Below are 17,716 nucleotides of genomic sequence, written 5' to 3'. Positions count from 1 at the left end.
CTGGTAGGTTAATTTACTCTAATTCTGTCGTAAAGAATTTTAAGAACAGTGGCTAGTGAGGATTCCTCTCTTGTTTATTTGATAAGAATGTTTGAAATAGTACAAGGTTCGATGATTTGGACAACATTTACAAGTCAATTAAAAGCGTCTTCAAGCAGTAATATTTGGCTTAATTTGGTAAGTTCAAAATCGATTATACATTGAAAGGACAGGAAAACGTATGAGACTCGTAGCACAGTGAGGACATTAAAAAAAACACACAAACACAGAGAAATTATGATACGTTTTATTAATGTAGTTTGTTATTTTAGTAAGAAAATAGTTGACCTTTAGAGGGCATGCCGAAAGAAGCGATCCAACAAACAAAGAGAATGACTGTTCATTTCGTTAGTCTGTATGATGAAAGATTAAAGCATCGTTTGAAACCTTCGTGCCTATTTACTGGGCCGTTTAATTTATTTCGAAATGATTTTGTAGTGTCCGTGTGTCCAATGTATTATTGGCCGTAATCAGAAAGGAATTCAGTCAAACTAATTCCCCTTCCAAAGTACTAGATGAGTCCCCCGCTAGTACAGCAGTAAGTTTACAGACTTACAACGCTACAATCAGGGATTCGATTCCTATCGATGGAATCAGCAGATAGCCCGATGTGATTTTGCTGTAAGAAAACACACAGTACTAGATGAGACATCTGATGTAAATAGTTTTCTCTCTTATCCGTTTTATTACATCAGATGGACAAGTACACAGAAGGTTTTGGATTTCACGAACATTTCTAAGGGTAACCGGCTGAAGCTTTGTACATTGTTATCACACAGTTAATTCATGAGCACAATTGTGAATGTAAGTTGGTTGCCAGAGTTATGAGGGTATTGCCATGATGGCTGGTTACTAGAGTTATGAGGGCATTGCTTTCATGTCTGGTCACCAGAGTTGTGAGGGCATTGCCGCCATGGCTGGTCACTTAAGCGTGTTACAATCAAAAGTAAATGAAATATTTCCAAACGCAATTTTTTGCAAAGATCAAATCCAGTGTTATTTCAAACCATTTTTAATAACACTTAGATTTTTTTTAACTTTTAATGGCCTAGCGGTTTATTTTTTAAGTATTCAAAGACAGCATAATTTCTAGATGAAGAAAAGGGTCTGAAGGTATCTACCTATCGCTGGAATTACAGTCAACGTTTAATTGAAACAGTTTATAGGTGTCTCGATCAATTTGTGTCGTTGTTTGAGAAATAACAAAGATCAGTATAGAGGTTGGATCAAGAAACCTACAACGCTGCCGTTAGAATTGAAATCTCAATTAAATATTCAATTTTGCTTTTGAATACATTTGCAGAACGTTTTCTATCACGGATAAATTATTTGGTATACTGCAGACTAAAACTACTTACATTGAATTGGCACAACGGTATATCAGGACTCGCACCTTTAGAAACCGAGTTTCGATACCCTTGGGGGTCAGAGCATAGATAGTCCATTGTGCAGCTTTGAGTTTAATTCCAAAACGGCCAGACATGGCCAGGTGCGTAAGGTACTCGACTCGTAATCCGACGGTCGCAGGTTCGAATCTCCGTTACACCAAACATGCTCACCCTTTCAGCCGTGAGGGCGTTATAATGTGACGGTCAATCCCACTATTCGTTGATAAAAGAGTAGTCCGAGAGTTGGCAGTGGGTGGTGATGACTAGCTGCCTTCCTTCTAGTCTTACACGGTTAGCGCAGATAGCTCTCGAGTAGCTTTGCGCGAAATTTAAAACAAACCAAACCAATTCCGAAATAAAGAAACAAACGTCTTTGGCCTCGGAGCAAATTCACATTGAACTATCTGCTGTGTTCACCATAGGGAATCTAACCCTGGATTTTAGCGGTGTAAGTTCTTAGCTGCCCAACCAGAAAATAACTTCTTTAAAGTTGTTTGGTATAGTCTTTAAGATAGTTATTGTCGATGTTTCTACTTTGTTTCCATAATATCCCAGTCTGTTGTTAACATTCCTGAAGGTTTAAAACAGTAAGTATTGGTGACTTTATTTACATTAAATTTAACGTCACCTAGCTTATAGTGTAGGAACTAAATTCTGAGAACTTATTTTGACCTTTACAGCAGCTAGCGTCTAGTAAAAACACGTTTTTCGACATTACGAACAAAATGAACAAGGTAAAAAAAAGACCTTGAACTTTAACAGTTATGTCAACTGAAAAGAAACAAAAAATATACTTTTACGAACTGATTATTAAAGATTTTATTAAAAATGAGAGGAAAATCTAACTAATTTATGAGAAGTAAATAATAATAAATAAAATTCGTTTTCTGTGATTACTTCTCTAAGAAATATTGTTATCACACTGCTTTGTATTCAGGCCTGGTATAATCAGGTGGTTAAGGTACTTGACTCGTAATTTGAGGGTCGCGGTTTCGAATCCCCATCACACCAAAAATGCTCGCCATTTCAGCCGTGGGGGCATATTAATGTTCGGTCAATCCCACTATTTTTTGGTAAAAGAATAGCCCAAGAGTTGGCTGTGGGTGGGTGGTGATGACTAGCTGTCTTCCCTCTAACCTTACACTGCTTTGCGCTAAATTTAAAACAAAGTAAAACCAAAACCCAATGGCTCAGCGACAATTATGAGAGCTTTAAACGCTAACAAATTGTGTGGGTGCAGCAAAATAGCCTAATGTAGAGCTTTGTGCATAAACAAACAAATCCTCCAAATGATTCAAATCTGTTTATTAAAGTATTAATTGCTTCGCTCACGAATTAAAATATTTATTGCATGATTAAATATAATGATTTTTGTAAAACAAATCACAATGTTTGGATAAATTTGTTTATTGAATATGAATTGAACACTAGAAACATCAACAATAAAATGTATATCAGAAGTGGATATAAATTCCCATTTATCTAATTTTAGCATTATTGTTATATTGAACATTATGGTAGATATTGCCATCTATCAATAATAATGAAAACTACATTTCCTCGAAATATCGTTTACCCAAAATATTATAAATATTTTACTTATTAAATTGATAATGATTTAACTTGTTTTGTATTTTATTCGTTAAAAAGTCACTATAATTCTAAATTCACTACAATGCTTTATGTATATTAAACAGCACTATTAAGATTTTAGTGCTTTTTTTATATAATGTATCATGTTAAATCATTTTGATACATATAACAGAGGCAACCTTAACATATAACATTAATTTTTATGGACAACAAGGACCTGTAGGTCCATTTCAGCTATCCCATCCTATAAGCCAAACATAAACTATAAAAAAGTAGAGCCAGACTTTATGATTCATGTATATCTATCAAGTTTTCTTTTAAACCTGCTCAAATTTACTGCCCCCAGAACATCCAAATGCAACCCATTCTATAAGTCAACCATTGTATTTGAAAATTAAAATTGTCTTATCTGAGGATGGCTTCTACCTTGTTTAAATCTATATTTGTGTTTCCTAATTCTGTAGTTCATGCTTTTAACTATGAAAAATGTTGATGCATCAACACTGTCATTTCCTTTTACAATATTATCCACTTCAATCAGATCCCCTTTGACTCTTTTTTTATACAAGAGAAAACAATTTTAAGGACCTTAATCTCTCCTCACATGACAATTCTTTCATCCCAGGTACCATTTCAGTATCTTTCCTTTGAACCCTTTTTGGCTGAGCATGGCCAGGTGGCTAAGGCACTCTACTCTTAATCCGAGGGTTGCAGGTTTGAATCTCTGTCACACCAAACATGCTCACCCTTTCAACCCTGGGGGCATTATAATGTTATAGTCAATCTCACTAGGTGTTTGTAAAAGAGTAGCCCAAGAGTTGGCAGTGGGTGGTGATGATTTGCTGCCTTCCTTCTAGACTTACACTGCTAAATTAAGGACAGCTAATGTGGATAGCCCTTGTGTAGCTTTGCACGAATTTTAAAAACCAAACTGAATTCCTTCCCACAGTGCAATGTCTTTCCTAAGGTAAGGAGCCCAAGCCTGAACACAATACCCCAAATGTGGCCTAACTAGTGACCTATGCAATGAAATTATGATCTCTTCAACTTGTATTCAATATTTCTGCAGATACAACCTAAAATACTATTTGCTTGGATGACTAAAGAGACTGCTCAACCAATACATCAAGATAATTTTCTTTCAAGATATTCTCTTAAGACTATTCCCTTTCAAATTATAATTATAATTCAAATTATGGTTACCAACATGCAATATCTTGCATTCATAATGATTAAAATGATCTACCATTTATTTGCCTGTCTCACTAAATGATCTAAATCCTTTTGTAAAGCAGTAGCATCCTCTTCACAGCCAGCAATAAACAATACTTAATAAAATCAGCAAATTTAAATAAGTTGTTAACCATTCTTTCATCTATGTCAAAAAGAGCAATGGTTCTAAGACTGAAGTCTGAGGTACACCACTTGCAACATTAATCCAGTTTCACTGAACTCCATTTATAACAACCCTGTGCTTTCTTCCATTAAGCCACTCTTCCATCCATTTAGTTAACTTACTCCCACACATATAGAGAGAAGTGTCTTTACAAGCCTTTTATATAGCACCTTGTCAAATGCTTTAAAAAAAATCCAGACACACCAAATTTACACATTTACCTTCATCTATACAAGCAGTAACATTTACAAAGCCTGTCAAAATATTTTGTAAGGCAAGATTTTCCCTTAGTGAAATCATGTTGACTCTCTGATAAATTTCTAAACTTTGTTAAATAACTTTATGGGATCTTTTACCAGATTTTCCAAAACTTTTCCAAAACAAATGTAATACTAAAAGGCATATAATTATTGGGACAACTTCTGTTATCTCCCTTCAAGATAGGAATGACATTAGCTAATTTTCAATCTGTTGGTACTTGTCCACTGTTTAAGGACTTTAAAAAAAAATTGAAGAAAGTGGCTCATATATCCTTATGAAAATATTATCTTACTCAGGAGTCTTATCATTCTTTAAACTTCCCAATTTTATTTTAACAAGCTCAGAATTTATGCAACTGTCTTTTTCAAGTTGGTTTTCATCTATCAATTGTTCAAGATGAGGAATACTGCTAAGTCTTTGTTAGTGAAAACTGAAGAAAAAACAGAATTTAATAAAATATATTTACTTCATAATCTTTAGATACAAGTCTTCCTTTGTCACCTTTGTTCACCCTTAACATACTTTAAACAATCCTTGCTGTTAATATTTGTTTTCAGCCAAATTGTTTTCATACATTCTTTTGTACATCCTCATTTCACATTTCAGCAACTTCCTTAACCTTCTAAAATACCTGTTTTAGAAGACAGTGTAATTATAACATGACAAAATAAAATAAACTTTCTTCATATTTTTAATTAACTGGTATAATTGAAGTAGTGTGTTTCTTCTGAGTATTTAATAGGTAAAATGATAAACATACATTAAAATTGATACACAAAAATATTTCTAAAATGTATAAACTCTACACATTTCAATGTGAATATACATGATAAATATTGAAATATAGAGTCCAGATTGTAGAAATGTTTTTAATTATGTAGTGATTTTGATGATGCATTTTTTGTGTTAACATCATACACAAATACCAAGAAAATAATATCTGCTTTACAGTTACCAATATGATATGTTTACTTTAATTGTGACTTTACCTTTTAAGAATGCGAATCAGAATTTACTTTATTTACATTTTGTTCGATGAATTTGCAATTTAAAGATGGTTTTTATACCTACTCTAGCGACATGAAGTTAAGACAGAGAGATGTGGAATTATCACTGTTTTTGCTATGGTAAGTCAAGTATTAGCATTTTGTCATTGATTGTTTATGTAGAAAACTGTTTATAGGACAATAAAAATACATTGGATTGTAGTATAATGTATGAGTGATTATTTAAAAAATATAAAATTCTTAACATTTTCACCTTCTTTGAATATTATGAAAACAATATTGGAAGAGGTCATAATATAATTTTTCTTTGTGTGCATTTATTCAGATTAGTGTGGTGGTGTACATAACATCAGTGTAACGTTGAATGTATTCCAGAACTTGTAGGATTATTAAATATAGAATCCAGATATCTGAACTGCATATATTCTTTATGGTAGTAAATTTAGTTTCAAGTAGAAAACATTAAAAGATGATTGTTAAATGGTTGGAATCTAATTATAGTTTGCAAGAAATGAAACTGTAGTGTCCCAGATATTGTACAAATTTATTCACATAACTTGTATGCTTCAAGAAAAGGGAAGCCAAGCCATTTATAATTGAAAATGTTTTTTAAAAATGTGAATCATACATTTTTTATGGTTTTTTACAACATAAGATGATAGCATGCATTATGTACTTGATGTTTCATTAGCTTTTCTTGTTCTAATTATTTGACAAGGGTAATTAATTTAAACTTATTTTAATTCCATGTGGATTTTAAATATTTTGTATGCTCTTAATAGGAATAATTCTTCGGTCTTCACCTATGATCTGCTCAGAACTAAAATTCTATATATTCATATAAAATGCTTAATTTATGCAGATCCATCCAGATCTGAGATCCAGAAGCTTTTTTGGATTTTATCTCAAAATGATAAGATATTAGTAATATTTAAGATTGTTTTACATGCATTATGAAGTGATATTTGACTGAAGTAATGTCTTTCATTACCTTTATGAGGTCTCATTCTAACTTAGCAATTTAATAACATTTAAGATGTTATCTTTAAAAACTCAAAATTCCCCCTCTTTGGGCCACCAACAGGGATTTGGTAAATGTATTTTAAAAGTTGTTCATGTCCCTCTTGCTACAGAACGTAATAATAGATAAAATAGAAACTACAATTCTGCACTTTAGGGCCAGGAGTGTGTTATAAGAGTGATAGCAAGATCTCAACGATTTAAGAGTAGCTCAAGAGTTGGTTGCAGCCACATACAGTCCTTCTGTAGCTTTGCACAAATATACAAAACAAACTTTTCTCAAAGGAATTCAGTCTAAATAATGTTTTGACTAATGTGTTTTGATATTTTCTTTTGGTTTGATACATTGGATTCACCAAATGATTGATGGACAGTACTTGTTTCTAAAAATTAATGTAAATTTAGATCTATTTAAATGGTTGTTAATGCTAATTTTTTGCAACAAATGTGTGTGATGTTTCTTTGTGTTATATTTGTTAAGAATTTCTGAGGTATGTGAAAAAAAAAAAAAATCATTACATCTGCTGGCTCACTTCTTTTGAGAATTTGAGTATCATATGGATTTTTTGTTCCTCAGGGGTCCACCAAAGGAATTACAGACAACACACCAGTGTTTCTAACTGTTCATGATATGGGTTGTAACCGTAAGTCATTTACTGTAATATTTTTTCACTTATGTTTGCTTGCAATATTCAAACATTTGTAAACAGTGAATGTTGTATGAATTTATAAATTAATGTTTATTCATTTTGTGGAATTTCTGAGTTAATACTGGTAAAGGAACATGTATGTGAATGAAAGAGTGTTGAATGGCAAATATTTTGAGGAACCATTTTACAGTTCATTATGTTTGTTTCAGATCACAGACTGTTGCATAAACAGTAATCAAATGTGGCAGGTTTGGGGACATTGAAAGATGTTCCTTTTTCACTTCAGTACCTGTGGTTTTGACTCTCAAAATGTAATTTATTGAAAATAGATTTAAAACTTTTTGTGGTTTAGTATTTCATGACTTGATTGCTGTATCAAACATTGACTTGTTTCATGTTTCATCCCAGTGTAGTTCTTTGGAGCTGGTTAGTATGTTCATTTTTGTTTACTTTCCAGTTTTCGTTTTTTATAAGCTTTGGTTGAAAACCTGTCAGAAAATAAAATTTTGTGTCAAATCTTAGTTTGAGAAATCTTATGTATCAGTAATCATTGTAGCATTATATGCCAGTGATAATCCTATAATCTTCATAAAATTACACTTCACAATAATCCCATAACCTCCCAGGACTACACATAATTCTCACAGTATTATACTCCAGTAATCTTCCCATAATTCTTACAGGACTACACATCAATGATCATCCAGTCAATTGTAATTTTTTATGCTATTTTTTTATTTTCCTTTTTTTTCTTATTTACCTTCGTTTTAGTTTTTAAATGCTAAGAGCTCTACAGATAATTTAATTTTTATATTACAAAATATCTGCTATAAGAATTATTTATAATAATTTTGATTATTAAACTTTTAATAGAGGAGGTTAAAAAAAAACTTAAAACCCTTCATTACCCTAAACCTACCAAGTTAAATTTGTTGTGTAGATGAACAGAAATGGAGCTGTTGCTAGAATTTCAAGCAAGGTCGAACCTCGGTTTGTATATGACAAGTTTAAAGTTATTAGTGTTGTTATTAATTCCACAGATACAGAATTCCACTCTTTCACTGAACATCCATCCATGGCAAGAATAAAGTCTCGTTCTGTGTTTCTTCACGTTGAGATTCCAGGGCAGGAGTACCATGCAGAAGATCTACCATCAGAGTATGTTATTTCTCTCTTTGAAATAAGTTGTACTATAATCTCCCACAATGATTACTTTTTGTTTGTAATTTGTGATTGATCCACAAGTTATAAATACTGTTCACAACACAAATTACTTTAATGATTTATTGTTATATGTTTGGGTAATAATTATTGTTTTATAATACAGTAGAACACCATTTATCTGGACTAACTGGGACCAAGAGTTGTCCAGATGAACAAAAATCTGGAAAACTGCATCTTGAAGATCTATCTTACATTATCAGTATGCATACAGTTAATACGAATAAGTCACTTAAGGTATAATTAAGAAATGAATCCATTTACCTATGTAATATGCACTCTATACAACTGACTTCATACCACTAAATTTATTTATGACAATAATTGGTGACAACAATTGCTTCATGAAAGACCTCCCTTTTTGCAACTAAATCTTGCAATTTTTTCAAACACAGCAGCTGAACAGGGCCATACTCTTCCTGCCCATCCAACTACATCAGTGCAATGTCAAGGCATTTGAAAACCTCATTGTATGAAAGCCTCTTATAATATTCACCATCATCTTCCTTGTCTTCATCTTGAGATTCTTCCCATTCATCTTGTACAACTTGGATCTCTTTTATTAATATTTGGTAGCTAGGGTCATCAGTGTCCCAGTTTATCTGCTCTCTGACATCTAAATCGCTATCACAACATCCAGGGATTTCATTTATCTATACTGCTATGTCATTGACAATTCCTTCTTTGTGTCTGGCCTCCTCGTCAGATGAAATTTCAAACATTTTATTCCATTCCTTCAGTAGCATAGTGTGTTTAAGAACTTCCAATAATCAGCCACTATTTAACAACATTCTTTGACATCAAGAGTGTTTAAAATCCTTCTAATGCCTACTTTGTCAATACAATCATCAGCCATTAGAAACTGTTGAAAGAGTTGTTAAACAACTACCTATAAAAGTACTGTTGATATGAAAATGCTTATTCACTAGTTTATGACTTATTTACCGTTTGTCACCAGAAATGTTTCAGAATGTCTAGGTATATAATTTATAAAACAGATTTAATTTAATTGTGATGTACTATTGCTAGTGTAATAACATTACAGGTATTCTTTATCTACTTTTTCTTTCAGTTATGTTTTTCCCTCTATGCAAGAATTGGGAGAGGATATGGTAAACATTTTGGATTACTTTGGGTATGTATCTTTTAATGTAAAGAGAAGTTAATGTTTTATTTCTCAACATTTAAATTAACCCTTATTAGAATTTACTGATGCATTCTTGTTACAGTTTCTTTGAATGAGATGTTTATCATGTTATATGCGTAATCAACGATAGAAATGTTTTAAATGTGTAAACCAACATACAATGGTAATAGCTTTTCTGAAGAACTCAAAGCTGCTGCTAGAAATGGCTACTATCCACATCTGTACCTACATGCAAACGTCTTATCTAATTAAGATATACCTTTTAACTTTCATTAACAAATTGTGAATACTACATATTAGTTATTGTTACTTAATAGCCCTCTCAAAATTCTCTTCTTATTGGACCTTCTTCTTACTTCTTACTTTTATTCTCACTTCTTACTTCATTGTCTGATGTCAATGAATGGATTAATAGGCTTTACAAACTAATCATTGCCACTAACTTTGATATCCTCAACTTCAACAAGATACATCTCCCATTTTACACATAAAGCTAGCCTTATTCTTGCCTTTACTACTCTATCTTTATTAAATAACTTAATTTCTGTAAAATACAGAATAATTCTGTCATCACATTTGTCTACATTTAGCCAAGTTTTAGTTATTTCCATTACATCAGAATCCAAGCTTTTGACCAAAGTTTCCAAGTCATCCATTTATTTCTTATATTTCTCACATAACAAGAATAACAGTTTAGTCTGCCCTTAAACCTATTTCTCAACTTTTTCCAACATTATACTTTTATCTTTATTTATTTTTCTATTGAGTTTAATTTAGCCCTCATCATTATGTAGTTTAATGTAAAGCTGCCTTTACACTTCAGTTGATAACACTATGTGACACAAATTTTGTTTCTGGATAGTATATGTTATTTATTAATTGCTTATGTTGTAAAAATTCAAAAGATGGCCATTATTCCCTTCAAACTTTGCTTTTGTGACCTGGATAATGAAATTTAGAAATTGAAATTGTGTAAAATTGGGCAAATTTGCACATTTTCATTCACATGAGGTCTGAATAAAACAACATATGAACCAAATTTACATGTATTTATACTAAAGTTATACAAAAATGAACAAAAATGTTTAGAGTAGTTTCTTGAGATTTGCAACTGCAATGTAAATCACTTTCATGTATCAGCCCCAATATAGTCTCCCATCATGTTTTCGTTATACACTCCCAGATCACAAAAGCAAAGTTTGAAGAGAAAAATAGGTCTTTTCCATTCACTTTAGGCATAAGCAATTGGGAAATAACACTTTCTGTCCAAGAAGAAGAAAAAGTAAAAATTTTATTACATAGTGTAATCATTGCAAACAACCCTTACCCTCAATCTAAATGTAAGTCATTCAATACATTTTCAGTGTTTATATATAAAGGCATAAGAAACTAAACAAACAAATTGGTATGATTTTCCTTATTTTGTGTGTAACTGTAACATTTTGTGAATTATAGCATGTACCATAATTTTCTTAGACATTATTGCTGTATCTCATGTAATATCATGATACAAATAGTTTTGCTTGAAAATACTCTTAAAGTAGTCTTTTGGGTGAATCTGAATACAAGATTTATGAAATACAAACCCATCTGTTTGGTTTATTAACTTCAATACAGTATGGATTGTAATTTTTCTGTGCTTGGTACCTTTTAATATTGAAGATCTAATAAGAAATAACATTACATAATGTTTAGGGATCTTGTGGTCCATCTTGGGTGACTCATCCTCTAAGCCAAACTGAAACTATTAAATAAAAACAAACAATCATTCATATATCTATCAAGCTTTCTTGAAACTCACTGTTTTCACAACCAATTCTATAGGCCAATGACCCTGTTTCACTTTGGAATGCTTAATTAAGAAGTAGCAGTATAAGTTATTTACCTGCTACTTCTTGTTTCACCAACTGGATCATCAATTTTAGTCTATTTGTAAACAATAAAAAGTGTTAAGGCTACTTGGTGTGAAATAACTCATTTCAGAACCCTGCCACCTGGAACAGTACAACAGCATCTTAACAGTTAATATCAGTTACATAGTTATTTATACCTGATGATATCTAGCATATTTGTAATTCTTGTGGTACCTCCTGTATGGTTCTTTATGGTGCATGTAATACCTTAAGGCAGGTGGCTGTAGAATGTTGCTTTTATTGCTCTCTGTGTAGTTGTTTTTATGTATTGTGGGTCCAGTTGTATTCATAATTTATAGTTCTTTTGCAGATGCTAATTTTTTTTATTGTAACAATAACCCTATCTTACTGGGCAGTTTTTGTTATGTTTGTGATGTCTTGTATTTAGTTCTAATTTTGAAAAAGGTGAAGCCAATGGTTTGTTCTGTTAGTGATGCATAATAGATGAATGGATCTAGATGTGAAAGATTTGATATAAGAAGTTATATTTGTATTTGTGGTATATTGCAGGTGTTTGTAGTTTTACTTGTTTCAAGGTCAGATCTATTTATGGTATATTTCATGGTATTGAAGGTTCTAACCATCATCTAGACTACTTCTTGTGCTGTCCTGCTGGTTATTCCATGTAGAGACTTGGTTCTCTCTGCTTTGGCCTTTACTTGTATATTGTCTCCTGGCTTTATCTGTCACTCCTCCATCAACCTTATTTGGAAGCAGTTTCTCCTAACATCGTCAAACTCCATCTTCATACTTGGGTTTTATCCAGTCCCTTGCCTCAGCCCATGTACTGACTCCTCATGTAGCACCATCTTTTCTTTCCTTGGCCATTTGCCAAGGGCTTGTCTGTTTGGACTGCATCTCATTATTGGGCAACCTTATAAAACACTTTACATTTTTTCAAGTTCTGTAACGTTTTCTCCTCTTCTCATTTCCCTCCTTTTCCATCCCTTGTTCTTGACATTCTTGTGTTGTACTGTGGTTCTTTTTACCCTTTCTCATTCTCCCTTTGAGTTATTTGCTACGTGTTTCTTGTACCATCTTTTCCTTAAGACCTATTTCATCCTCCTCCTTACTTCTGGGTGCTGTCGTTCCAGTATTTAAGCCATTAATGTTTCTTGTGCCGTTTACAATTTCTCTTGTGTAATTCTCTACCTTGATTGTTTTTTCCCTCCTAAGGACTGTGTATTTCCAAGAGGTACTTTCCTTTCCTCACATACTTTCCACACTTCTTCCTCACTAAAAACAGTTTTTATTCTAGTATCTGTCAGTTCTCAAACATGAGAATTGACTGTGAATAGTAGAAGGAGCTTGTTGTATCATTATAAGTGGTGCAGTACTATTCGGTGGCAATAGACTCAGCAGGTAGCCAGATGTGGCTTTCCTATAACACACACACACTATTTGGTGGAGAGTAGTCACACGATATATACATGTTCAGAAATGGCATGAAATTGGTGCACTAATTACTAAAATTCTTTTAGCAATGCTTAGAAACAGTTAACGATCAGGATGATAGCCTTTTGTGTGAGGAGAGATAAGCACCTATAAGAAATAAATTTTCATTGTAAGAAAATGTTAACTTTCAATTCACTATGATGCTAGTTTTGGATTACACTTTTATTTTCTACACTTCACCATTCAGTGTAGTGGCCAACTTTGTACTGAACATATTACTAATAGTAGGCCTTTAAATGATATCTTATTAGTTTGGAGTTACTAATTTAAATTAACTAACAATTGTTTCATACAAAGTGTGTCATCACATTCCAAGAAGTTATAATGCTTTTAGCAACATAATACTGGTAGTAAGGTGTATTCAGAACGAAAATTAGCCATTAATTTTATGTTGTTTTTTGCTGGAACTTAGGTTTGTGTAATGACTGAAATTAGTTATGAATTTCATTCTTCCATAACTAGTATAGAATGCATCTTTTTTTGGTATATTTAAGTAGTATTTTTGTAAATTTCTTGCAATTTCTGCATGTATTAATGCCATTCTCATTGACCATATGTTTAAAGCTATAACCATGTTAATCCGTTTACACTTGCATATCTTTCTATTCTACTGGGGTGATTTACTTCTGTTCCAAATGAAGTATACACGTAGAAAGGATTTAGTATTAGCATTCACTTATGCTGCAAACCATTCTGTCTTTGAAAATGCAGTGTTTCAACAACAGAGGTAATTCTGTGTTAAAATACCTCTTATGTAAAGGGTAGACTCTCAAAAATTTACTTAACATTAAGAAATTTAAAATCTTTATTTTAACATGTATTTTATTTTAACTAGGGTGAAGTGTGTGGTCACACTCGGTGAAGGAGCCGGAGCCAACATTCTGGCACGCTTTGCTGTAAGTTTGTCTCATTTTTCTGTCTGCTGATTAACAATATAATGAACTGTTTACAGCAAAATGCCTTAACCCTGAACAATGTATTTAGATTCATATGCTTTCAGTCTGTCAGGCTGTTTGCTGGCTAAATATATAGATAAAACATTGCTCACTGTAATATGTAATTATGTCACTTCCTGGGACATTACAGAGTTATTATCAGTAACCCCCTCAAGAAAGTAAAATATTGCATGTTCTGAGGAAAACAAAGTGTTTTGACTTAATGACTTAACAAGAGTTTGACTTGTAGTAGCTGTAAAACAAAAGACACTGAAAGAGCTTAGCCATGAGAAAGTAATTTATTTGAGTGGCATAATTAATTATTACATAGCCATCAAGTGTAAACAGATGAAAGAAAAGTAGGTGAAAAAATTACCAAAGGCAGTGTTAGTTGTGTAATTTTTACTTGTATGGCCCTTAACTGTATGAAAGATTCAACTAGTTACCAGATTCACCCTCATCTTAATGACGCTTTTAATTTGAGATGCTAATGTGCAAGAAGATATTATAATTGTTCCTAACTGAAAAGAAAACTTATCTTTCTAGGCTGAAAGATGAACCCTGTATCTCAGGATAGCTGGTAGGGGTATTAACACTGTTATTAATAAAGCATCTTTGTTAACCTGAAGATGACCTAAAAAGGTTGAAATGTTGTTCTCTGCCTTATTAATAAAAGTGTTAATACCCATACCAGCTGTCTAGAGATACATTTTTACTTCAAGTGGGTTTCTCATCGTCATGAAAGATGAACCATGTTTCCGAGTAGGGATGAGTGCATGTGATGTTTGATTGATTGATCAAAAAAATTCATTATTAGGAGTAGTTGGTGAGAAAATATTTTAAGTTGGTATTTAAAAAAAACACTATTCCTCTTTGCTCGTTTCTATAGGATTTACAAAATTTTTTTTAGAATGATTAAACTGTCAACATAAAAGATGTCATACAAACTTTATTGGAGAATTTACAATACTAAGATGCTATTGGTTTAAGCTTCCCAAAATACTTGAACCATAAGTTCAACACTTAAAAGCATTAATTGCACTTTGACAAAATACATGCATTCTGTACTTGTTCTGTTTTATCATAGTTCATGTTCATTGTTGTGATTAAACACCTTTTTGAAAATTTTAAAAAGCCTGAAAATAAGCTTTCAAAATGCAAGAGTTTACTGTAAGGCTTCATTTAGTTTTGATTCTCTAATATGCAAGCAAGTTTATTTTAAAATAATCCTCTTACTGTCAGGAGTTTCAATAACTAAATTCTTTAAATAATATAACATTATTCTATTCGATATTGCATTCGGCAATTTTATGACACTCAGATTGTGAATGTAATTTTCCTGGTTACATCTGGATATTTTGAGATATTTACTTTTCAGATGGCTTTCCCAAATCGTGTCCTTGGGAATATTCTCATTCACTGTACCTCTACTGTTGCAGGTATAATGGAGTATTTTAATGACAAGGTGAGTTTATTGTTCGAGACATGGATAATACATCTATGTGTATATTAATGGATTTGAATAGCTACCGTTGTGACAGAAAGAAAATAGTGATCAGTTTATTTATTTCACTGTTATTGTCATTGATTTGTTTTAGATATATAGTTTACATAATAACATAACTGATATTTGTTAACTGTGTGTTCATGAGTTTTTCCATTAGTGATGTTGTATTGGAGAATCAGTCCTTACTATAAATCTTGGTCTAATAAATGTGATCGTCCTGTGAGGTCAGAGCTTCCAGAGTCACCATCATTTGCATACTGAGGTCTGATTGTTCTTGGTGTAATAAATGTGCTCATCATCTCGACTTCCATCTACCACACTCAGTTGAACATGCCAACAATAAAACGAAAATAGCCAACTATGTAAAGCAAGTTACTGAAACCATACATAAAAACCATTAAAAATACAATTCCACAAATAAAGAAAAAATACTCCCACAGTCAATGGACTTTAACACCAGAAATTCACGCTCTAATAATCAAATGCATATGGCTAAGACAAACTCATTTTGCAACATGTGACCCAACCATCAGAACACAGATCAACAGAACAAATGCAAAAATTAAAGAACAAATTAAAATAGGAAACGAAACAAGTTAACTTTTGTGAAAACTTAGAAAAAAACTAGGAATAACCCAAAAGAATTTTGAAAAAAATTTATGAGCATTTCCTCGGATAAAAACACAAATTACTTACTCCAACACATCACACACAACAACACAATCTTGAGGATGGACTCAGACAAAGCCAACTATTATGAATCTTCCTTTATCGACCTAAATTCTCCTAACTTTGACACACAACACCAACCACATGTTAACAATTACATACACACAAATCAATCTTCTTTCACACTACAATTTCCTGGTAACATTCTAAACAGCCATTTCAGTTCAATTAATAGAAAAATCACCACCACTGAACTCAAAATTAACCTGAAAAACATTTCCCCCAGACACGATCAAATACCTAATATTATTCTTAAAAAAGGCTCCAAACTCCCATTACAACATCTCACAAACATCATGAATCTCTCACTAACAACAGGTTATTACCCCGACACTTGGAAAAAGCTATTATCACAATTCCAAAGAAACAAATAAATAGGATTAATCCTGACAGCTTCCATCCCATCAGCCTGTTAAGCTGTCTTAGCAAATTGATTGAGAAAAAAACATCAAATCGCCTCCTTCATTTCTGCGAAATAAATAACATTCTCCCCGAATCTCAAATCACTTCCAGAAAAATACACAAACAATTGATCACCTCATATGACTCACTGAATCAGTTTACAAAGCATTTGATAACAATCAGGTAACCATAGGCATATTTTTAGATGTTAAAAAAGCATTTCACACTGTCTGGCATAACTTCATCAAGTATAAATCAAACAACTTGAAAGTAAATCAAACTATTATTGGATGGATATCAAACTTCCTTGCAGATAGAACAGCTCAAATAAGAGTCAACAAGATCTTATCAAAATCTTTCAAAATCACTGCAGGATTGCCCCAAGGATTCGTTCTCTCTCCACTCCTTTACATTATTTTCGTTAGTGATTTACCTTTTCCTAGTCTAACTTACAAATCACAATTTGCTGACGACATTGCTATCTCGAGCATTTCTAGATATCCACTAATGGCCATATCTCACATTCAGAAATCACTAAATACTGTCGTGAGCTGGAGCAACAAATGGAGAGTATTGTGTTATCATCAAAGGTTATGGGGATAACACACTTTCTCGTGTATTTTTAAACGTTACTGAGAAAAATTGGGATGTTTGAGTTTTCTTTCTTATTTAGTTCACAAAGACCTTAGTCATACTAGGAAATATTTAGGATAATTTAATACTTTATGTAGTTGACAAGCTAAATTTGTGATTTGTCCTTTGTCCTATAGTACATGTGTGTGTCACTGAAGCTGCCTTAATAATTGAAACTGTTGTCTTTTGTTGTTCTAAATTAATATACACAGATTTCATGCCAAAGGGAATAAAATAGTTAGTTTTCTGTTCTTATGCTCCTCATATGGTTTTTACTCTTACACAGTATACATTTTCTTTAGTCTATTATTCTTTTGTTGGTCCCAGCATGGCCAGGTGGTTCAGGACCTCGACTCGTAATCTGAGTGTCATGGGTTCGAATCCCCATCACACCAAACAAGGTCATCCTTTCAGCCATGG

The 17,716-nt window shown here is 32.5% G+C and overlaps 1 protein-coding gene across 1 annotated transcript in view; it reads left to right on the top strand.

Annotated features, from left to right (window-relative positions):
* The window catches only part of LOC143257515 (uncharacterized protein ZK1073.1-like), a 61,081-nt gene that overhangs the window by 29,646 nt on the left and 13,719 nt on the right, over positions 1 to 17,716 (top strand). Inside the window, exons 2-7 of the mRNA XM_076516287.1 lie at positions 5,754 to 5,804; positions 7,282 to 7,348; positions 8,395 to 8,512; positions 9,648 to 9,710; positions 13,926 to 13,986; positions 15,404 to 15,490. Coding sequence (XP_076372402.1) covers positions 5,754 to 5,804; positions 7,282 to 7,348; positions 8,395 to 8,512; positions 9,648 to 9,710; positions 13,926 to 13,986; positions 15,404 to 15,490 — 447 coding nt within the window. The remainder of the gene's footprint in view (positions 1 to 5,753; positions 5,805 to 7,281; positions 7,349 to 8,394; positions 8,513 to 9,647; positions 9,711 to 13,925; positions 13,987 to 15,403; positions 15,491 to 17,716) is intronic.

Source organism: Tachypleus tridentatus, chromosome 7, assembly GCF_004210375.1.
Source record: "Tachypleus tridentatus isolate NWPU-2018 chromosome 7, ASM421037v1, whole genome shotgun sequence".
NCBI lineage: Eukaryota > Metazoa > Arthropoda > Merostomata > Xiphosura > Limulidae > Tachypleus > Tachypleus tridentatus.
This window is presented reverse-complemented; position numbering and strand designations above follow the sequence as displayed.